We start from the raw sequence: 24290 nt of genomic DNA, 5'->3' as shown, positions 1-24290 counted from the left end.
AATAACTGTCTCTTGTATATTTAAAAATACTTTAACAACATAGAGGTCTTTGGCTTTATTTTGTGAGAAGTGTGCATTTGAGATTTGGTGCATTGTGTCTGTGCATGAGAGTGTGCATGCATGCTTCGAAGCTTGGAAGTACAGATCTGAGATGAAAGGATTTTCTTTCCCATTCTAATCCACACAGACAGCTAGGCCCTTGTGATTATTCCCGCCCCCTTCTCTCCACTCATCTCTTTGAATGCAGGGCCTTTCTAATTCACCCTAAAAAGGGTTTCAAAAGGGGATTATACTGCTGATAGAAATTAAAGGGAGAACACGTTCGTCCTTTGGGACCAATGTCAAACATTCATGAGTCGATGGATGCTTGCACAATATAGTATATACTGAATTTGACACTGGTTTTCATTTTGTAGGGCTTTTTTCCCCCATACCAAACTTCTGATATAGTAGTTTATTAATTATATTTTTGAGAGGTTAGTAATGTAAATGTTGAAGGCTCCACCTTTTAATATATACCTATCAAACTGTTTCTCTCAAGTAGTAGATGTTCTATTATTCAGATTATGCAAATTGCAATATTTTAACAAAGAAAGGTCGTCATTGTTATAATACTTGGTGTCTTTTTCATGTAAGAGTGTTATTAAAGTTGACAATAATGGGAAGAAATTATGTTCCCGTCAATTAAAAAGAATTTTAAATTACCATAAATTAGGATGTCATTAGGGTGTAAAGGCAAGGCAAGTTTATTTGTATAGCACATTTCAACAACAAGGCAATTCAGTGCTTTACATTAAACATAAAAGCAACATGGGGAAATTGAAAAAATACACATTAAAATATAATTTCGAAAGGGTGAAATAGAAAATAAACAGGATTTAAAAAAAAAAAGAAAACGGAGTAAAACAGGACACTAAGAGGGGGTTGAGCAAATTATTGAGTTACAATTATTTTGAAAAGAGAACAAGTACACTTAATCTACTCTCTCTAGTTTGTACTGGTCCATAGCAATCTTTGGGTCCACTGAAACTCCAAAAACCATCAAACACTACAGAGAAACCAGGACATGTCTGTCCGCAGGCCACTTTGATCCAGTCTGGACCCAGACTGTTTCAACTGTTTCAAGTCACTCAGGCGCAAGATTTAAGACCACTTCCTTCACGCTGTTCAATCTCACTCTCTTTATCTTTTCACTCAATTACCTACTCATTTCTCACCGTGTAAATAGTGTTCACTGAGAATCTAAAAACAAAGAAAAAGTAAACAAGACATTACAGTGCAGTGAAAGTTACCAATATATGGATTTAATTAAAGGCAGTGGTAAAAAGAAGACATTGCCTATAGGGGTAAATATATTGTGCTTTATTCAAGGCTTATTCCTTTTGTTCAGTAATATTTACCTTAGTTTACTTATTCAGGAATCATGATTCTCATGAGAGCGTTTTACGGAAGCCATTCATGTTAAACATGAAAGAGTGTTTGTTTGACAATGAGGTAAAGCGTCGGGTGGCTCACTGACCTGGGCGTGAGTCCAACAAATGAATGCTTCATCACCACTGAATCCCTTAAATCCTCTCCCCAATCTAATGCTCTTCAAGAGAAATTAATAGATACATAAACTATATATGCATGAAGTGTACAAACACTGTTGGATGGTGCTGTTCTGCTGCTCTATCTGTAGTTTAGCTTTGCTGCCAAGTCCTTTCAAACTCGACGACATGGAACTATTTGACTTTGGCATCAAGGAGTCGGTCACTGTTTACATGAGATTTTAAATTTGTGCAGTTGGCAGAGGCTCTTTGACCAAGGCCAGGGTTGGCCCATGAATGGTGGGAGTATTAAAATAACAATATATAAAGAGTTATGATGAAGTTATTATCAGCCGAACGATCAAATAAACCAGCTCTACACTGCAGATGACTCAGCCAAACGTTAACTTCAAAGTGCATATTGAGTTTGGGAAATAAAAGAGTCATAGTAGACAGAGTGTAACATGTCCTCCACCCAGTGTGTGAAATTTTCTGAACTATTTTATGGACTAAATGTTAAAATATATTGGAATTGACATCTTGTACCTGCTACATTTTTAGCAGCCTCACACTTTTATTCCTCCTCTTTGTCCAGGAAATCACTTCTTCTTAATACTGCATACTCTCATTCCAGATGTTTGATCCCTCTGTTTTATAGATTATGTGTATTTGCACAATTTACTACAAGTGTAGGGTTGTCCTCTGCTTATACCTACTACTACCTGCTGCTAAAAATTGGTTGTGTGCCAATGACTATAGTCTCCGGTGTGTGGAGGTTTGATTTTTCTCATGCTGTTTCCTTTCCTTAAACAAGTGTACCACATGCATCAAAGTCACCCCTGCCACAGCAGTCCTCTTATGAATGCTGATATGCTCAATGGAGACTGCATCAGTGTCCTTGAATACAGAAGCGTGGCATTGTCTGTTGTAGGCAGAGAAAGAGTCCCCTGTCAAAACAGTGTTCATCCTTTCTTGCTGTGTTTTTCTCTCACCCCATTTGGTCAGCAGTCTTGTCAGTGTTTTCTTTCATTTATTGCAGTTACGGGTAAGGCTGTGATGTGGGTAGTACTGCTGGAAGTTTTGTATGTATAGCAGTAACCATAATTGTACAAAGAAAGCTTTTCTATTCTGCTTAACTATTCTTCATGGGGTCAACACTCCCATTCGTACCAAAAGGCATTTTTTCATTTTCCCCAGTACACCCATAATGAATGTATTTTGGACTGGTAAAAAAACAGAACCACCTGGAATAAACCAATGCAAACACGGGGAGAACATGCAGAGTCTACACTGAAAGTGTCGGCTAACTGTCCTGAGTGCTTTTATCCCTTAATCATTTCCATTGGACCAGTGGGTCAACACAGTGGGGGTGCCAATATAGAGGGCGCTGGCAAAAAACTTGTTGAACCTGGCTGAGCTTTCGACCAAGCTCATGAAATATGAATATGTGCACATTTCTAGTAGATTATTAATTATTAATAATTTGTACATTACTGTTTACCTATCAATCATTGAGTTGGAGGATAAAGTGAAAGGGACCGTATGGTGTAAATTTAGTCTTCTGCCTATGTCCATAACCTGCCCAAAATTTCTGACCATGAAAACTGTACAAGCGGATGGTACACACTTACAAACGTGAACACCCTCAAACTGCACCTTTGGATATCTGTGTTGCAACCGTGAAATCATTTTGAAATGTAAATAAATCAAGTAGACAGGCGTGCGTTTAGCTGGGTTAATGTTTTTGTTTCAAAGTACTTCATTGGTGCATAGATGGGCCGAGGGCTTGATGGCTTGGCATGCTAGGAATGGATATTATTTCCCTACAACTTGATATGCGGGGCAAGCTTCCTGAATTAGTGGTCCATGTAGTTGTTTTGCTGAAACAACTTCACCCCCCCACCCAAAGAATGTACAATTACCCAAGTATGCACTGTTTATCCTATGGTAGTTAATAGTCCCGAGTACATTTCTACCCCTACACCCTACTATTTCCAAATATACCAAAAGGACTTTAGGGTGTTTGTGTAGCACCAAGAGGAGAGGTTGTGTGAGTGGATCAATAAAGGTGAAGTTAATATGGAAATTAGCTCCTCTTTGTAGTGGAGGCAGGGGAGTTGTTTAGTCCTTGGCGACGAGCTGAGCTCGCACATTCAATTATGTTCCGTAAGTGGGGCTTCTCTGTCCATCTGGAAAACTAAATTCTATTTAACCATATCCATTAGGTTTATGTATCCCTTGAAGAGTGAGACATTTTGCTGTCAAATCCATTGACATAAGTCATACGTCACACTTATTTTTATTGTTAATAATACACCTGAGGATATTACTCTAAAGGTCACGGCAATTTGGTTATTGCTGAATAATGGGACTTTTAATATACCTAAAAATTATGATGCAGGAATTCAAAGGCTTTGTTTGTGTGCTGCATGACCTTTATACTACTGCTTCATTATGATCTGGGGTTTTGTCCTGATCTAGTTAAGATGAAAGTCAAACCTGTTACCTCCATGTATCCACTTGATTTTTGCAGACCATATTCATATACTGTGTATTGCGTTAGATGTTGGCTGCGGGGCTTGTTCTTAGTGGAAGTCAACAGTAAGTATGAAATACACATCAGTTAGCTATCAACTGAGATTTTTGGAGCATTTCTAATATATAATGTAAGTTTAATTATTCATTCTGATCATCTCAATTCTAGAAATAGGTATGAATTATTAAACTCCAAGGAAGCTGGGACTGTAAGTGTACTTATTAAGAAGTGTGTGGAACTAATGTTGAAAATAAGGTAAAGATACCGTTTTATTAACTCATTCTTAATTACCATTTAGGAAAGGATAACTACATGTATATAGAAATTCATACTATCTTTAAAACATTTGTCTTTAACTAACAGAACATAATTCTGACCCCCTGGCTCCCTTAAGACTGTCAGTTTGACAGTAAGTCCTTAGGATAAATAAAGATGGAGGTATCATCTGTGTTTATGGATAGCAGCTGCAAGCGGGGAGGAGGGAGGACTACAATGACTGTTTATTTTTATCAGGGCATTAGCAGATTAGGCACTCAAACTAACAAGGTCATCAAACTCTGATGGCTGAGAGCAGCAGACCTCTGCTAAGCGGCTGGCAGAGAGAGGGGAGATTTGGTATGTTATAGTGGGCTTCACTTCACTCCTGCTCCCTCGACATCACCACAGCCTTACTTATTAGTGCTTTTAATGATCTGAAGGGCACAGAGATATAATTTGTTTAGAGACTCCCTACTAGCTACTGCAGTGTGGTGATGGCTTACTTTATTGTGCTGCTGACACGTTGCTACACGTCCTTTTGATTAAGCAAGTGTCTTAACATTTGAGGGCTCAGTCTTTTGTTGTTATGTCAAAGTGCATTTACTGAGTAGTTTGAAACCGCTTTTACATTGATTTGATACTTGCTCAAGATTTATTTCCAGGTTGACCTGTTTTGGCATGATTTTCACTTCAGAAAAGGCTCCTCACATAAATCCCTGGATTATACTCAAGTCAGTTCAGACTATAATTATCAAAACAAGTCATAGACGTGCTGCGTGGATCAGAAAATAAACTGCGGTGTAACTTACTCTGCTACGCTCTTCTAGTGACCTACCTTGTTAACTATTTTTCCTTGTCATGTGGTGCGAGCTAAAGCGTTCATTGCCCCAAGGTGTATTAAGGTTTAAAAGTCTATAGGGCTTTGAGACTTTAGTGCAGGAACTACTGGCACTCAGTAACAGTGCACATCACCGTCCATTAAGATAGACATGGTTCAATAGGAGCTCTGTGAGACAGCCGGCAGTAGAGGTCGATCAGAGTAGCAAGCCCTAGTTAAAGTAGCAGCATGAGGGACAGCGCAGTGAGGGAAGCTCAAGCACTATCTGCTGTACAGAGCGCAGTGCACTCCTCCACATGTACAGACACATATTTGTACTCCTACAGCCTACGGCCTTAACCTCTGCACCTTTTATCATCTCTGTCTGAACAGCTGAAACCTCTGATACATTTTATCTATTTTGACACGCCTAAAATGGATTTTGGAAGCTAATCAAGGGATTCCCAATTATCTACTTACTGTAATGTAGGTATATTTAGTATTTTTAGTGTTCAGTTATTTACAGTTCGCCATATTGCCAAATTCAAGTTAATATACTACACTACTGTAATTTTGATGTTGCAATTCCCACAATCTAGCACCCACATTGAAAGTGAAAATGTTGTGCTAAGTATAATATTTAGTGTTTTCTGCTTGTGTGTGTCTGTCCAGGTAACACCAAAACAATATATTAATTTGGTATAAATCAGATTTTAAAAGTGTGTTCATTGATGTGTGGCTTAGGATCATTTTTCTAATGTTTGGAGGAATCACCACCCACCGAAAAGCGTCAACACAGGGGAAGCTGAACAGACTAACAGAACAGCTATAAATAGTTTGAGGTTAGTCTCTGGGGAAATCTCACAGCCTGAATAACAACTTGTTTTCCTTGTATAATATATGGGACTAGTAAAATGTCTTTTGTTGCTTAGTTGATGAGGTTTCTGGATAGTATGTCTAGGAGCTTTTGTTTTTGCTCGGCTGCTTTAGGCTTTTGAATTCATGAAAGTAGGTACCTGTAACTGGCGGTCGCAGCTGTCACCATTGTGGGGAACTGTAAACATTAAGCACACTACACAGGGAGTGAGATTTCTTTCCTGCCTGGTCTCAAAGCCTTGGCCAAAGCCTAAGATGTGTAGGAGTGAATCACCGCTATTTGGGTGGGAATCTTAGGTGGCTGAGCTGTTGATGACAGCCTCTCAGTTTGTTGTCAGGTTTCCTTTTGCTGTGAGATAAGATTTATGACTATGGAGAGGGCTGGTGAGAGAGAAATCCTTGTAGGCTCAGCTTAGTTTATCTGGATTTCTGCCTCCAGCAGATCCTCTTGCTCAGTCGGACGCAAGTGGGTGACCTTGGCCGGAATGTACCTTATTGTTGTGATAGATACTGCTGTTGTCAACTGACCTGTGGTCAGAGTGAGAGGATGAGAAATGGGTAGAAAAGGAAAGGGGAGAGAATCATCCATAGAACCTAGCAGAATAAGCATTTATATAGGATTATGTTCAAATCTGTCCCAAGATCATGACAATGTAAGCTTCTGACATATTAACAATGTTATAATGAATTACCAGTAATCAATGTTGCACTGCAGTTGCGATATTATGTTGCTGAGAAAATCCAGCCACTTCACGCAAACGGTGATACCACAGACTAGAACTGAAATGATTAGGCAATCAATTAGTTGATCTACAGAAAATTAATCTGCAACTATTTAAAAAATTGCATAAAGCAAAAATGTGCTGGATTTGAGGCTTTACTTTGTCATACATGACAGTAAACTGAATATCTTTGGCGTTTTGACTCTTGATTGTCAAAACAAGACATTAAAGACGTCACCTTGAGCTGTGGGCATTTAATACTATATTCTGACATTTTCCAGACAAATTAATTAATTGATTAATCAAACAAATAACTGCCAAATCAATCATCAACAGAAATAATTGTTAGTTGCTTCAATGTTGCACTACAATTAACTTCAGTTGCATAGTTGTGTGTATGTACATTGTGTGTTGCAAAGAACATCCAGCCACAAACCACTAACTGTGGAACCAGACTATCTTAAAAACCAACCTGGCAAAAAGAATAGTTTTGTTCCTGTTACTAGAGTACAGATACAGCAGTTCCTCATGAAGGGATCCAACATGTTTTACCAACAGTAAACATAAAGAGATGTTCAGGTTGCTCTGCTTCTCTGTGGAAAGCTTTTAGTCCTCATGATACCCAACAGCAGCTCACCCCAGTGCACTTCTAACCCAACCCCCACCTTGTCATCTAACAAACAATAGCAGGCGTAGACCCGGGCACCCGGCTGAGCCAGGGAGAGAGGAAAGGAAGGAATTAGGTTGACAAGGTCAAGCTGAACCAAGACAAGAGAAAAGTGTACCAAACCACCTGCTGTGTGTAAGCCAGTTAACCAAACAGGCATCTAGCTTGCCTGCCAGATCTGAGCTAAGCAGGTGCAAATGAAGTCAGCTTTTCTTAGTAAGAAATGTTTCCATGTCTCATTTGTTCTGAGAATTGCCATATAGCATAGAAAATGAAATGCTGATTCCCCCAAGGGATAATTTACTTTTAAGTTTCCATCTGGTTGCTAGCATAACTCTGTGTTCAGATCGTAGTGTGAGGTAATAATGAAGAGAGGAAAGGTTAAGTAAAACCTGCACGATATACTGAGGCGTTAACTTAGCCTACTTGTCTTTAGCTCGTCACCTGCTTCATCAGACGAGCAAAGTGTTTCATTAGTTTATGACTGCACAGAAGAACAACACTGAAGAGTGACTTAACACAAAATCCAATATTGCAGTTATTTGTCTTTCTTTCTATAGAAAAGGTGTGTCTGGGGGTTTAAAGGCAATTTTAGCCTCACTCAGAGCGGCATTGCTCTAGAGACTGTCTAGGGTCTGTCAGCCAGTCGATCCACCACTTTGGTCCAGGCATCTAATTGAGGGATTGCCATGACATTTTCAGTCCATTCAGTCATTCATGGTCCCCAGAGGATGTATCATAATGTCTTTGGAGACTTGTCCTCTAGGCTCACTATGAGGTTGACAAAAGTGTTAGTGAGTAAAGTGTCCTGACAACTATTGAATGAAATACAGTGAAATTTGGTACAGAAATTCATGTCCCTCTTAGGGTGAGTTGTAATATCTTTGCGATCCCTTAATGTTTCCTCTAGGGCCATCATTAGATTGCAGTGTTATCTCATGACCAAATACCTGCAAAATCATGTCATTCTGATCAGCCTCAGCTGTTTTTTGTGTCTAATTAGCAAAATGTTAGCATGCCAACACGCAGAAATAGGATGGTAAACATAGTAAACATCTTTAAGTTGCTCTTTATAATACCCAATACTTTATAAAACATTGAAAAGGCATTAAAAGCAAATATAATAATTTTGGGGATGGCGTTACAACTTGGGTTTTATTTTCATAGTTTTTAAATTTACTAACTAAGTTAATTGCTTAAATCTGGGGACAAAGTGACTTTGTCAATAGCACTAGAATACAAGTATTTAAAAAGCCAGGAATGTTTCAAACAATCCCCCAGTTTTACCAAATATTGGTTTAGTTTGACTTTTGCAGTCTGATAGTAGTAGTAAAAGGAGAGGAGCTTTTTTTCTCTCTTTGCTTTTACCGGGCAAATTAGGCCACTGCTTCATAAGTGAGCTAATTGGTAAGCTCCACTAATCTTGGCTCAGTCCTCTACCCTACGGTCCTTGTGCCTGCTGTCTTTTTATATCACTTTTACTTCTCATCATGTAGCTGGAAGCTGCAGGAGAAGTCTCTTGACTAATGTATGTTGTCCTTTCATCAGTGAGTAAATAGGTATCTACCAGGTAAAGCCTCTCCTGCTCTCTGAAGAGGTTTCTCTTTGCCAAAGCTTTGTGTACGTTTTGCTTTCAAAGACCTTGGTAAAATAGTAGCTGTGAATAAATTTGTCACAGTAAGAAGATATTAAGTTTGATTAATACTGAAATTTATAGCAAATGTGAAAGCATTACTTGTATTTTTTAACAGTTAAACTGTAATTCACAGCTGTAAAGTGCTGTGAGATGAAAGTTTACTTGGTGCTACAAGTTGTTGCTTTTACAGACATTTTTCACGTTTGTCTTTGACTACTCAATTTCCAAACTTGGAGGTTGTGTTGCATCATAAAACAAGCTGTAATGTTAAGTGTCCAAATGCTGCTCTATTAAGTATTTCCTGGAGACATTTAAGAAATTACATGTTCTGCAAAGGTTGAATTCTTAATGTTTTTAAGGTAAAATACAAATGTGTGTTACATGAATTCAAACTCCATTCTAACTCCCCCAGTCTGTTATATGAGTGCCATTTGCAAGGCATAGTCCTGTATTGTTAGTCATATGGAGAACCACTTTTTTGTTAGACAATAACTGTTTACGGTGAGATCCTGGCTTACTCATTATGGCTCCAAAGCGTCTGTAGGTCGCGGGTGACCGACTTCATCACAACTTAGTTTCCTCTCTGTATTCTTTGTGTGGTTCTGCTTCCCTGAAAGCACAATTATCAGCTAAAACTGAGAATAGTTGCCTAGAAACTGATTGCCTTTTTGCCAGCTGGTGGTCGACAATAGATGTCAGGTGTTCCTGTTTGTGTTTTCTCACTCAGTATCTGTGATTACTCTGAGCTTCAAAGAGAACGAGTGTGGTTTCAGTGAAGGAATTAGGCCAGTGTGCAATTTTTGAAAACAATCGGGTAGGTTTTCACCACTTGAAAAGGAATTCAGTCATTTTATGACTCTTTCTCTGTCTCCTGGCTGATTTGAACATTTTCGTAATCAAATTAGATGAGGCTCGCACATTTGTTTTCAGTTGTAGATTAATGCTAATAACCATGTTACTTCAGTGCCCTCAGTAACATGGTTCACTTTAAAGGCTAACCGATGCTGACAATCAGACTCTGCTTTGCAGTTGTCTGAATTGGTTAGAATTTAAATGCTGCTTGTTCTTAAATTCATTATGTGGATTCAACAACTCAGTACAGATTAGTCCCCACATTGTTTGTATGACAGCCAAATAAAAAGGGGCTTTGGTTCCTTTTTCTAATGTCTCTTAACTGGGTGTCAGTGGTGCTGAAAGCGGCAGCATACAGAGCCAGCAAGAAGTGTAATCTCCACTGGCCTTCGACCTCAGTAACTCACCAAAGATGTTCACAGGGCAAACCCTAGTGTCAAAAAGAATAACATAATTGAAGCTGGAACACTGAACTCAGCCAACTAATAGCACTTCAGCTAGGATTCCTTTTCACTTAGTAATGGCCCCTGTGTCAGGAAGAATTACATTTTCTCTTTTCAAGACAGATGTTTTCTTTCTTTTGATGTTGAAAACTGGGTTTTCCATGCATTTTCAGGCTGGAAAATCTATACTTTTCAATGGCTAAACAAAAAACAAGGGTCAATTTAGATCAATCATACTTTTTTCAAACCAGTGTTGGGAAACTCTAGATTATTATTGATTTAGATTTGATTGGCAAACAAGTACTGCATTTTGATGTGCCATAACTTTAGATTTTTAGACTTTTTCTTTCTCTTTGACAATATCATGACAATAGCATAGTTATGTTATTATCAGAGATGCTCACAAGTCTTTGAGCTAGAGGTCAAGTCTCTCGTGGTTATTACAAATGTTGCATAACCTGCTGCATTCAATCCAGGTTGCTTATAAAACTGCATAGCTAAAAGGAATACTGTAACCTGTTTTTCATTTACAGAGCACAACCATGTAATGTGCAATGCTAATATTGACGGCTTATTAAATACTGTAAGTCAACACACTCCCCAGACTCTTAAATCCAGTGTAACGTTAACTGAATAAAACTGACGTGTAACCTGTTTTTAACTTAAAGCGCACAACCATGTAGCCTAATGTGCAATGTGTCTACAATTAATGACTTCTAATAATCTTATAAACTACTGTAAGTCAACAAACCCTGTTGACTCTCAAGCCCAGTGTAAAGTTAACTAAATGAAACTGTAAAGTTACATGGTCAACAATAAACCTGTAACCTCTCTCTAACCAACAGTAATAATTAATGAGACGACAGCCAGCGGGACATAAATGCTTACGTTAATCGACTAAAAAAATAAATAAATATCGAGGTCAAGTCTGAAGTCACTGTGTGTGCGACTTAAGTCGCATTCGAGTCCGAGTCTCTAACTCGAGTCCCCATCTCTGGTTATTATTATAATTAATTCAGAAATAGTTAGATGAATGTGAAACACTTTACTCCTATTTAGCATTTATAGGCACTATCTAAACATTTAATAAATGGCACACTATGATGTAGTTGTAAGCAGATATAAGTATTTATTTATGCATTTGTCAACAACTATAACTTCTCCTGTGAGGCACCTAGACGTGGAGGCTGGTATATAAAAAGATAGTAAATGTCAATATTGTAAAACATAGTTGTAGTAATGTTATATGTATTCATACATATCAATATAAAATAGAGGGGCTGAAAGTAAAGTGTTAAACATTCATTTGTTTCCATTATCAGGTCTTAATACGCAATAGTGAGCAAGTTAACCGCATGCTCCATTCTCCTCAAGGTAGCTTACATGCGTTTTCCTTACATTATATATGTATGTTATTGTTGTGAATTAAATACATTGCACAGTCTTGTTAGTTTAATCTTAATCATCCCCCCCGAAAGAGTTATTTGCAAAATGTTATTTTTCTCTGATATTGAATATTGTAGCTATCCTCTTGTACATTGTACTCTTCAGTAAAATAGAAATGGACCCATAAATTTTAAGTTTAGGAGTGTAAGGTGTTTTAAGAATCAGTTTTTCCATTCCTATTGCATACAAATAGAGGCCGAGACAATAAACCACCCACATCTGCCGTCAATCCAAATGACCCAGTGTGTTATCTGACGTGACTTCACAAGGGTTAAATGCATGTCTCAACTTTGGTATGAAAGGGTAAACACAGAATCCTATCAGGCGTGGGTATCTCTCGTAATGTTATAGGCCTGTAAACAGCATTGTAACGCCTACCAAACTGGTCTTAAACAAAAAAAAGCAAGATAAAGAAAGGATGAGTGGGCGCACAAAATCAACGAGATCAATGTGAGAGAGAGAAACTGCTTATGGTGCTTATTTTATTCCTGGTACCTCCTAATGCAGTAACCCCCCCAGAAGGAAATGTAATTCTATGGTTGAGGAGTGATGTGTATTGAACTACTGTTGCAGACATGATTCCCTGTGACCTGTAACAGCAGTCTTGTATGAAAGAGTAAATACCCAGAACCGTGACCAGAACATGCCTTCATAATCCTGTGTCGAACATGAGGATTGCGTATGAAAGTGATGGAGACAGTGCATTGTCAAGAATGAGTGTTGGCTTTCTTCCCACAACTTTTTTAGAAACAATAATATCTGTATTACACATCACAAGGTCACATGATTTTGATTCCTTAGAATAGATTCTGTTAACTGGTTAAACATCGGTCAATGGTTAAGCGGTTTACTGTAGGTTTTTTACTGTCGAATGACCCGCGATAACAACAATCTTTAGCTCCCTTAGATTTCCATTGTTCTCACTGTTTTTCACTACTCAATATTTGTGATGCATGACTTAACAAGCTTGTTTTCAGAGAGTTTCAAGGAGAGTGAACAAAACAGTGGTCTTTGTTTGTGATATTAATGTTCATTACTTTATTTTCCAACACGTCTGCATTTGAGCAAGTAAAATAGTAAGTAGAGTAATAGCTGTTCAAACATTTCATAGGTTCCAGAGTCAAGTTAAAGCACTAGTATTGCTGACATAAATGTGGTGTACAACAAAAGATTGGAAGCATAATTTGGCCAACTATATTCTAGCTTCACACCACCCACACTAGTACAGCCAAGACAGGTGTCTCAGTATGACACTGCAATGTAATCCTTTGGTAATCCTTGCCCAAACTCTTTGCTCAGTTTCTTAATCCCAACTCTAATAATCAAGTTAATTTGTGTCCAGTAAAAAAGTGCAGCATGCGTCTATCTGCCATGGGCGAGTTATTGTGTGGAAATCTAGGCACAGTTCCCCCTCTGTCAGCATTGTGAGGTATGCCTTACACCAGTCCAAGATTCATTGGATTTTTGTCAGTCAGTTAAACATTATTTTTGCCAGTGTGGCTTTTTTTAAGGAGTTGGCATGGGGTTGCAGTTTAGAGAACGTTTGCGTGACATTGAGGCATTGTGGTTCTGGGGGAGATTTCAAAATGTGTTTGTAAAGTCTTGAAAAGAGGGGGAAAAAATCATGGAATTTGGCATTGACTGAGCAACCGGGTAGAGCCTTGTGTAATCTGACAAGATGTGTAGTTTGGTGGTTTTTCGAAACCCCAGACAAGACGTCAGGCATTTCACTGTATGGGTTTACATTCTGCAGCCCCAGAGTGAAAGTCCTTTTGTTTACGCGATCTATTGATAGAACTTGGAAATAGAGCGCCACTGTTCATGCACATTGTAAATCGTTATGATTCTATTCTTTTAGTGTGTACCATGTGAATGGTTCTTTTTATTGTGTAGTGACATTAGGATGGCTTGTCACTTTTATTTGTGACAATTGAAACAAAGTAAGTCTTTTTAGCTTGTTTGGTAACAGGACTTAAGTGGAAAAAATAGTCAAAAGCTCATCCAGGAAAGGTTATACTCAATCTGAAAATGTGAAATAGGGCTGTTAAATACATCAAGATGATTTGATTAATAAAAACTATTAACCTCAGGAATATAGAATGAAATTCTCCTGGCAATCCCCAGCTTAGTGTTTAAACAAATGTAATTGGAGAGTTAGGATGAACAAAAGGCTTCTCATACTAATGCTATACTAGAACTATTCTAACAACTATTCTGATATGCGATTCATCATTTCAGTCATTACTAAACAAAAATGTCAAATTATCTGGTTGCAGCTTCTCCAATATGAGTATTTGCTGGTTTTCTTTGATTTGTCATTGTAAATTGAATATCTTGGGGTATTGGATTGTTGGTTGGACAAAATAAGATATATGAATAATTGTTAATGGCAGCCTTAGTCTTGGCTATGGCCGCTCTTTAATATAATGTGTGCACATGTCTGTGTAAAAGAAAACCCTAATGGCTAAAGGAAAGAAATTGAAGGCTGGCAGGCCGGCAAGGGCTTGTTTGGGCATTTTTTGTTGTTTGTACTTTGAATCTTGGAGGTCATCTGCTTTTTCAGGTTTCTGCAGAAGACATGTAGGTAAACAGATTTTGGCACTCTCTCAGTAATCAACAGTAGCTCAACAAAGTCAGCAACCTTCAGCACTAAATACACCCGGGTCTCTGTGTTTATTGATAATCACCAGCTACTACCAGCTAGCCAAAAGAAAGAGAGATTAATCATGTAAATACAATAATATGAGCCTGCTACTCATCCTAACCATTTCTAGGCCATTGTGTCACCTGCATGTTGCAAATATACCCAAAATATTGTCACAAACAATTTTAGTTTGAGAAGTTGAGTCAATATAGAAGAGGCTCTGCATAAACCTTTGCACCTTTCACCATTTGCTGTCGCTCTGAAGGAGGTTCCGTTGTGTGGTCTTGTCTACTGCTCTGTGTCTCCATAAAGCCCAGGAACAGCGTGTGTTGACAGCTCGGGTGATTACCTGTCCTGTCTCATTCACTCAGCCGGCTTGCAGCTTGGCCACATCATGCATCAGAAACTGACACACAGTGATTACGATGTCGTTAGGCCTCACTGTCTGTCACTCTCTGCACACATTAATTTGCTCTTCCTCTGAGCACGGGGAGAAATGGGCTATCCACGCTCATTTCTATAAACCATGAAATATGATGCTTCTGCAATGACAAGTCTTGAGCTAATATTAAATTTCATCAGGGACTAATGTTTGGTTTTCAAACCACTCAGTTCATCACAGATTCAGATTTCACATTCTGTGATTGATCTGATATGTCTCACACAGCATAATTCCTGGCAGTATTGCTCTTGAATAATTTGTTTTATAAATCTTGATCGATCACAAAATTTTTATGAATCTCAAATAACAGAGTTAATTAAAATTCCATCAAAAACTTTGTTTACCTTGAGGAAAAATGTAATCAGAATAACACTAAAATAAAAAAGTAAGATTTGAAATGCTAATCTTTCTTATTCATATTCCACAGTTTGTTTTACTGTGCATATCAACAATAAACTTCTTGAATCTCGAATCTTATTTGGTAGGTTATTATAGAAAGCCTTTACTAGACTTCCATACTAGACTTGAATTGCAATTATTATAAAACTACAAAACACTGGACAGGATGAAAAAAGAAAAAGGTAGAACAAATAAACTTAGTCCCACTACTCTCTCACCTCACGGTATGCCAGATCTACTGGCTGATATAAAGGCAAATAAAGACAAATGTTTTTTTATGTTTGCAGTCATACTAGTGACTGTGTAAAGCTATACTATAACATGGTGGTGCTTTGACTTAAATGCTAACGCTTGCATGGCTCACCATGACAATGCAAAGACGCTGATGTTTAGCAAGTATAATGTTCACCATGTTCACCATCTTAGTTTAGCGTGATAGAATGCTAAATACATCTGTATATACTAAGTACAGCTGAAGCGAATGGGAATGTCATTTGTTTTGCAGGTATTTGGTCAAAAACCAAAGTACTGGACAAATCGAAAGTAGGATTCATTGTTTGGGAACCATGAACATAAAGTTCAGGATCTCAGGAATAAGTATTTGACCTGCTGGTGCCGCTAGAGGAAAAGTCTAGGGATCAGTAAAGACATTGGGATTCATCCTCTGGGGACTGTTAAGTTGTACCAGTAGTAGATATCAGTCTGTACCAAAGCAATGGCCCTACTAACTGACAGATAGTCCAACATTTCCATCCCTAGATGGATCAAAATTAAGCAGTAACTTCAATATATGCTGATAAGTGATAAGTAGATTTATGGTGATTGATAAGTAGTTTTAGGTTGCCACATCATACTCCATTTGGAGCAGTAAGTAGATTAGAACAATTATTTAAAGGGTGTAGAGGCTTATAAACCAATGTGTCAATTGTTATTTTGTCTTCTAAGTCTAATTGGATCCAGCATTGGCAGCATATTCCTGAGCACTGAGTGGTTTATGCCCAATTAATAAATGTGTGGTGTTGGCGGCTGCGTGGAATTCCTCCTGCAGTTCATTGCTAATGATTTGGAGTGCTTTAATGTCGTCTGCCTTGAATGAAGAGCCCTAAGCCTGGTGTCACTGTGGCCCTTAAATCACCATCAGTCTTCCTCTCTCTGTCTCTTTTCCACCTACACATTTTTCTACCTCCAGTTCCCTCTCTCTCACGTGCTTCCCCTCAGTTGCTCTCATCTTCCTCCCTTCCTGTTCTTTTCATTTTTGTTTTCCATGTAGGCCCCACTGCCTCTTCATTGCTGTCACAGCGTGTCTGCCACAGGTGGAATCAATTACTGACCCTCAGCAGCCTGCTCCCCTAACACAACTAGCGCTTTAATTGAGGGAATTAATGAGTGATCAGCTTGTGAGTATCACGGATCTCACTCGGCTGTGTGCGAGGGAGGAAAGCTGGGGGGGAGGGATTGTTTGACCAATCCTGCATAACTAATTCTGTCCTTCCACAGGGGCAGTCAAAGCAGTTCACATGTCCCTCCCTGCCTGCTAATCACCTCTAAGGTTGAGGAAAGACATAGTAGTATATTACACCACTAAGTGCTGCACTGCTCTTTTACTGATTTAAAGGGCGACTGGCATATCAGGATGACTTCCATACATTCAACTCTACCCCTCATTGTGGCGTCCATTGACTGTATCTAAACATCTACTCTGTATGTGTTTATTCAGTGGTTCTGAAGTGTCTCATGTGTTTCTCTCTCTCAACCCCCACTTCTTTCTTCACAGATGGAATCTCCTGTCTCCACGCCAGCCCCTCCCCCTCTCCACCTCCTGGCCTCAGTAGGAAACAGTGAGATTGCCTCGCCGTGTGAGCAGATAATGGTGCGCACACGCTCTGTGGCGGTGAACACATCTGATGTGGCCCTGGCTACTGAACCTGAGTGCTTGGGGCCCTGCGAGCCTGGTACCAGTGTCAATCTTGAAGGCATTGTGTGGCAGGAAACAGAAGATGGTAAGTGAGGTGGCTTAACATCCTGTTTAGAACGGGTGGGAATATTAGGGAATCTCACAATTTGATCCTGACTCTATTCAAAACCAACAAATTCATGGAAGTCACTCTATGTTTAGGTTCCTTCTCCAATGCATTTTGTGCAAACCAGTGTCTTGTTTTCTTTTTTTTAGCCACTGAATTACAATGGGGGGGCTTTTAAATCAGTCCACTCCCTCTCAAACAACTGAGTCTAGGATTTTGGGGGGGGGGGGATAAGCTACAATCATTGATGTTTGCATTAATATTTCAAAGAGGTATTGGTTTGTTAAGGCTTTAGTGAAGCCATTGTCATTTTAAAAAATGATCATCTTGCTGTCAAACTTATTTTGCAAACTAAATTGTAATTGGATATGCACTGACTGCCTCGGGAACTGGTTCTAACATGTGATTTAACAGCACGCATGCTACATAATATTGCCAACAAGAATAGTAGTTGGCCTGCAGTTCTTAAGTGGCCTTGATATGTTATGGGGTTTTTTGATCGGAAGTACGCAGACGGGAGTTTGTTGCACAGAGATATCTGCTCTCAACAACAACTTGCCTCATAACACAAAGCACTTTTTTGCGAGTGTGCCAGTTGGGAATAGAGTTGGCTCTTCTCCTGCAGTGCAGTTCGAGTGAAATCTTAGACTCTGTTTTCCTCCCTTTGATCGAAACCACATTCAGCTTATTTAATTTTAAGATGTATCGCTAGCACTATCAGATTCTGCTGGGTCTGAAAAACTGCCCTCGTTTTTCTTCGTGCATGTGAAATAATGCAAACACCTAATCTTCAAAGCAGCTCGTGCTCAGTTGCTCTGCGGGCATGCTGAGTACAAATCGCCCACACATCCACAGTGCTGCTTGTTGGTTCGCTTGGAGGAACAGAAAAAGGTCCCTGCCTCATCAACATTCCCAAAGCACAGTCCCTGCAATTGAGTGGCTTTTTCCCCTCCTCTCCCCTTTTTTTTGATTTTTGCTTGAGCCCTTGGCTGTGTCTGATTCACCCCTGTTCTCCTCTCTATTGCAGCTCTTTTCTGTTACCAAGCATCCAGCCAGTCACCCCTTGACTCTGTTTCCAAGCAAACAGGGAGAGAGCGAGTGCATGGCAGGGGGTTTGGGCAGGGGGGGAGGGTAGACAAGGCTACTTCTGTTAGTGACACAAACATGGCTCAGAGCCACCAGTCCTATGTTTGTGCTCCCTCATTCTCTGCCTCCCACAGTGATTGACCCTCCCCATCGCCCTGCCCCCTTCCCTTTCCCCATCCAAGTCTGTCCATTGCCTGCACTCACTCTCAGAGCTGCTATTTTGGCTGAAAAGGTGGTGGTTTGGCCTGATGGGGCTGTGTTTTCTTATGATTCTACTCTATCTGGCTCAGTGGGGAAGGGGTTGGTGGGATCTTTTGAGTGGTTTTAAAAGTGGTATGATGGAGAGGGGAGGTGGGAGGGTATGTGTTGAGGGGAGGGGGGCACTCGGCAGGTGTAGATGTAAGGCATGCAGGTCTCCAAAAACCAACTCACTTTGCTGTCTTTGAAGCAGAATTTATTTTTTTATACTCTGACAAAACCTCTATCGGGTAGACCGACAGGGTGGAATATCATGTGATAAAGGATGATGAGATATATCTGATAACTACAACTATGAAATGGCCCGCAGTTGTCTGACACCACATCTTGTTTATTGCTGTGTGCGTTAAGAGAAGTGTTAATGAATCCTTACCAGAAATGTAATTATCAGTTTTAGCTGCCATAAACGGTCATCAGTGTAATCGATGCTCTTAAAATATAAGATTGAATCTGCACTGAGTTTCTAAGTAGGCATTTCTCAATAGCCTCCATTGTACTGCAATTTACACACTACATTAAACAGCACAAAGATGTGTATACCTCCCATATAATTTTTATGGCACGAGCCCCTAACAACCCAGTGGCTAGTTTTAAAATGAAGACCCAGATGCTGCTTACTTCCAACTGCACTGCCAGTCTACTGTGTTTCCCCTAAGAGACCTATGAAAGCAGACTTTTTTTCATTGTGGGGTGAATGAGAACCAAATGAGGAAATAAAGCAAATCCAGGCAGAGTACTAGGGAAGAGCGAACAAACAGAGGCCCCAAAGACATAAGAGAGGCATCCTGATTAGCAGTGAAGTTGAGCAGTCCCCCCACTTCTCTGCATGACAAGTTTCATACAGAGCTGTTTAGGCATGCACTGTGTGTGTGCGCACGTTTCATTTAGCATGCCAACCAACAGCTGCTTCATCATCTCCGCCTTTCAGCCTTGTGGGAGTAAATGAACAACAGGCTCTCAGTAATTGTCTGAGCCTCACCCGACTCCCCGAGTGCCACCGAAAGAAACAGATGAGGAGGAAGCAAGCGACGCCTTACAAAATGCCATCACAGAGGCTACACCTTTGATCAGAGCTGACAAGAATCTTGCCTGATGAGGTCGAATATATTTTTCATCCCGTGTAATTTGAGCACAGATACAGCAACCTGTTCAGCCAAATCTGGATAATGGCAATATTTAAATAGTGGCCTTAATTTAACAGTGTATTGCTGAATGAACAAAATAACCCATAAAACAAAGAACGCAATTTGATGCATTTAGTCCTGTAAAGGACTATAACAATCAAACAGCTATAATATGAGATGAGGGAAAGTGAGTCTGTGTCAGTCAGTCTGGAGGCGAGTGAAGCGTAGACAGTGGGGGATGGCGGGGGGGCACAGCCGTGGAATTTCAAGGCCCGGCATTGACACAAATCCCCTCAGCACAGACGAGGCAGTGGCAGCTCTCAGGGTCATGTCGGCAGAGCAATGGGCCAACCCCTCCCAGCCTTAGCATGCTGATACCTCCAAATGTCATCTCTAAAATGCTGGAGAAGTTTATTGCTCTTGAAACGCAGCCCAGAACGCCTTGGCTCCTGCTCTAGGGTAGAGGGAACACAGAGGGGGCCCCTTTGGCCAAACACTGCAGCTCCATGCCAGTGCAGCCCCCTTCCCCCAGCCTCTCTCTCTCACACACACACATGACCCTCCAGTGCACAGCAGGCTATTCCCCAAGCAGGTCCACAGCTTCTTAAGCCCCCTAATAGATAGATAATACACGCTGTTTGTGATAAAATGTTTGTCTCATGGATTATTTATGCAAAACACATTACGTCGCTGTAGCATTGGCTTTAGCACAGGAGTTAAAAGGGGTTTGGCATCTGAATAGAAGAGAGGCCAGTGTGCAATGGATATTCCTGTATAAATATTTGAGAGGTGTGTGGGGTTTTTTTGCTCTATTTCTTGAACCCTGTCAGTGAGTTGCGAAGGGGAATATTGTATAAAGGGAGCACTTGACTCTGTAGCTCACTTGCTAGCTATGCTTCCTTGCTCTTTTGAAGACCACCTGTCAGTGGCCTCATTGAAATGTTCTTACACAGGCGAGCAGTGGCTGCTCTCTGTGAACTCGCTATAGAAACTGTCCTTGAACATCCTCAGGAGGCCTGTAACCCTCTGCCAGGCCAATGAGCAAGAAGAAGATGGAGTGAGAAATCAATCACAGAAGACCAACTTCTGTTAACAGAATTGAAAAGAACAAAAGTGATAGGTCTTCTTATTTTATTCTATTTTTAGATTTTCTTTTGCCAGATCCTTAGCCGTGTTTACTTTCTACCCTACCAAAACCAATCTTTACCCTCATGAGTGTTTGCTATGGAAGAGTGGAAGTGGCCAATTTCCAGAGGGGGAAAAAAATGCACACTCCCATGTAAAGAATTACTAAATATGTGGTTGAAATAATACTCTGCAAGGAAATTAAGATATGGATGGCTCACCATTCTTTGAGGGAGGAGGCTTGTCTTGTTAGTAACAAATTTAGTCCCTTGGTAGCGCCTGAGTGAACCCAAATTTCCTAAGAGAGACTTGGTTCCTATTCATATTGGCCGACAACTGCATTTTTTTCAAGCACTTAAATGGTCTTGAAATGTAAATCATATGCCTGGAGGAATTGTAGGCTTTGCCAGTGGTTGTCACAAGATATCATGTTTGCTATATACACGTCAACAAGAGTTTGAGTAATGTGCCTTTGGCAGACCTGTCTCTTAATCTCAGCACCATCTTTTAAGAAAAAACACCAGAGGGTTTTTTAACAATAGATTGTAGATTAACCCAGATGACATTTTGGGTAACAGCTCCTTGCTTCACTACAACCAATTTACAGTACTAAATACATGTAAAGTTGGTATAGATGTCAAATATTAATTTTTTTTGGCCATTACATTGGTTGCACATGTTTTGTGATCTACACCCACTGTAAGAGTAAACATGTACTGATTGTTTTTTTTGTTTGTTTTTTTGTGGAGGGAGAAACTGCTGCATGCGGCATAATGCTGTGACGATGTGGAAGGCATACTAATGCTCCCTTCCTTTGCCTCTCAGTAGTATGAGAGAATTGACCTTCTCACAGACTGTTACTCTTGTCAGCGAGAGTGACTTCGCACTTTTACCTCTTATGAACCGGAATGTGGCCTGAACATTTCAGATAGGGCTCACTTGAATGCTCTAAAGTCCAACACAAAATCATCAACAATACCCTTTTTTCATTTGCTGGTCACTGGAAAACCTTTACTTTATTATTCCGAAGAATTTTTTATGGCATGTTTATCAGTGTCTTTGCTTGTAATACAATTTACAACTCTGCTTTGACTAATTTTAACCTGATTACATTTACAGCTAGTATTAATGTGTCTCCATTGTCCACATTGAGATCTGATTGAGAGCCGATTGCTCTGTCCAGTTCAAACAACCAAACGTCACATCCTCTTCATTTGCGCGGGCCAAAAAAATGCACTATACCTATTTACTGGCATTGTTTCCTTGCGCTACCTTTCTTTACAATGTGTCCTCCTTTCTAGTAGATTACCTGCAGATAGTGCTCCAAGAAGGGCATTTGGGGAATAGATTTAGGATCTCTAAGTATTTGCTTAGTCATAGATCAGAACAGACACAATGGTGGATATAACAATGCCATGAAAGTCTGCCAGTTGTGGTGGTTATAACAGGATGTTCAAATGAAGCTGATGGCAGATTACCAAAAGTGACATTTTTAAATTTTGTTTGTTTTGTCCAACCAACAGTCTAAAGATATTCAGTTTACTATCCCACGAGAAAAAACAGCAAATCCTAATATTTGAGAAGGCGGACGTGTCGTCGGCAGCTAAAGCGGTAAGACAGAAGAAAACAGGGAGAAGATAAAGAAGCTTTGGGACAAGGATTTAATAAATAAACAATTCACATAAGTGAAACAGCTGTAACTGAATTTAATATTCAACTAGTGGTAAAATAGAATTCTATTATATGAAAGTATAATGAATATAGTAAATAATATTCTAACGTTATACTAACGGTATACTATTAACGGAACATTATACTCCTTATTTAATGTTATATTATACTAATACACTCATTTACACTCCAGGTTGTGGATAGAGCCTCAGCAGTGGACAGATGCAGATGTAGATCCATGATGCCATTGTGCCAATATTTGCTCCTTCTAGCTATCTCCTCCGGAGAGCAACCCTTTGGTCAGTTTTACATCCGTTTTACTAAAGTTATTGTTTATCGTTTAACTTTGTTCAGGTTGAGAAATACACATTTCAAAATGTCAGTATTTTGTGCATTTTCCTTGATAATCAAGCAACTAGACTCAGCGTACCATTTGTTCCATTATAATCGAATTGCAATATTGTCCACAATAATCGAAATATGACTTTTTCTCCAAATTGTGCAGCCCTAATTCGACTATACAACTAGCATCTCCATTGCTGTGTGTGACTCATACAATTCGTCCTAAATTCCTGTTTGTGTAGGATTTAAGATAAGGTCAATCTCAGGACTTTGTATTCTGACACTGACATAGCCGGACAAGCTCGGCTTCATTTTATGCACCATGAGTGCAGAAACACTCTTAAAATGGGTTGTTGGAAACATGCTCAGACACTTGAATGCTCAAACGCTTCATTTATCAACGTTACAGTTATTGCTCATGGCAGCACCCGGCTATCTTTTATCTTTTCCCCGTGATGAATACTGACACTATTTTTCTCATTGTTCTCTCTTTCTTGTCTACATGCAATCCTGATGAGTGGGGCTTTTGGGGCAGAGAAAATGGTGATGAGAAAATAGCATATTTTCTAGCAAGGATACAAAGACAGCTGTAAAATCTGTCTTTTGCTGTAGTATCTGACTTTGTACAAAAGGTGATAATTGCAGGTGCTGGTAATTGTTCACACAATTATTTTCTTTTAATCAAGTCTTGCCTTGTTTTAATCCGTCTCTTAAACACATTTAAAGACAAATAGAAACCTTTGATTTGATATTTGCAAGAACAATCATATAATGTCACACCCAGAACAGTCATATAATGTCACACCCAATTACATAGAAGTTCTCTTCTATTATCAAAAATAACAAGTATTTTGACAAGGTTAGTCAGTGAAAATGTCATTAACCCCACTGGATTCCTGTTGAGTTGTAGCACAGCAGAGGTCAGCCAATGAACCCATGGCCCTCACAAGCAGCAGAGGACTTGATATTTTGGCCCCACTGGAACCTAATGAAATGTGTTAAGAGTGGGAGGAGGGGAGTTTAGGGCCAGAGGGGGCAGTCACCCATGCAGCAGACAACCTTCCCTTGACTTAATTTGTCCCCTCACATTACCCGCTTGTTCTAGTAATCCTATATTACGCTGTGTAGTTTAGTGCATAGGAAAGGCTGCTATTTGTTGTTTAACAGCATTGAAAGGAAATTAGTGGTAAAATTACAGGTCAGTTCCTCTCAGTAATGTGGGCTCCACTCAGCTGTCATGAGTGACCCTAATAAGGCAGATACAAGGGATGGCTGGATTTGCTCCAAATCAGTCATATCAGTCTGTTTCTACCCCAAAATCCAGTCAGTAAAGAGAGAGATCATGGCTCACACAAACACTGATATATAACTCCCTGTGTGTAAACAAATGATCATG

At 39.6% G+C, this 24290-nt stretch overlaps 1 protein-coding gene across 4 annotated transcripts in view; it reads left to right on the top strand.

Moving 5' to 3' along the window:
• znf609b (zinc finger protein 609b) overlaps positions 1 to 24290 on the top strand; it is an 84782-nt gene that overhangs the window by 43999 nt on the left and 16493 nt on the right. For 3 of the 4 annotated variants that reach the window (XM_038700910.1, XM_038700911.1, XM_038700909.1), the window contains exon 3: positions 17042 to 17267. In XM_038700910.1, the coding sequence (XP_038556838.1) occupies positions 17042 to 17267 (226 nt within the window). Of the gene's footprint in view, positions 1 to 16834; positions 16969 to 17041; positions 17268 to 24290 lie in introns of those variants that run through there. The other variant, XM_038700912.1, reaches the window with a different exon arrangement.

This window comes from Micropterus salmoides, unplaced genomic scaffold (genome assembly GCF_014851395.1).
Source record: "Micropterus salmoides isolate LMB-PRFRI ecotype aquatic unplaced genomic scaffold, ASM1485139v1 Ms_hic_scaffold_6, whole genome shotgun sequence".
Lineage (NCBI taxonomy): Eukaryota > Metazoa > Chordata > Actinopteri > Centrarchiformes > Centrarchidae > Micropterus > Micropterus salmoides.
The sequence above is the reverse complement of the archived record's forward strand: the minus strand, read 5'-3'. Positions and strand labels throughout refer to the sequence as shown.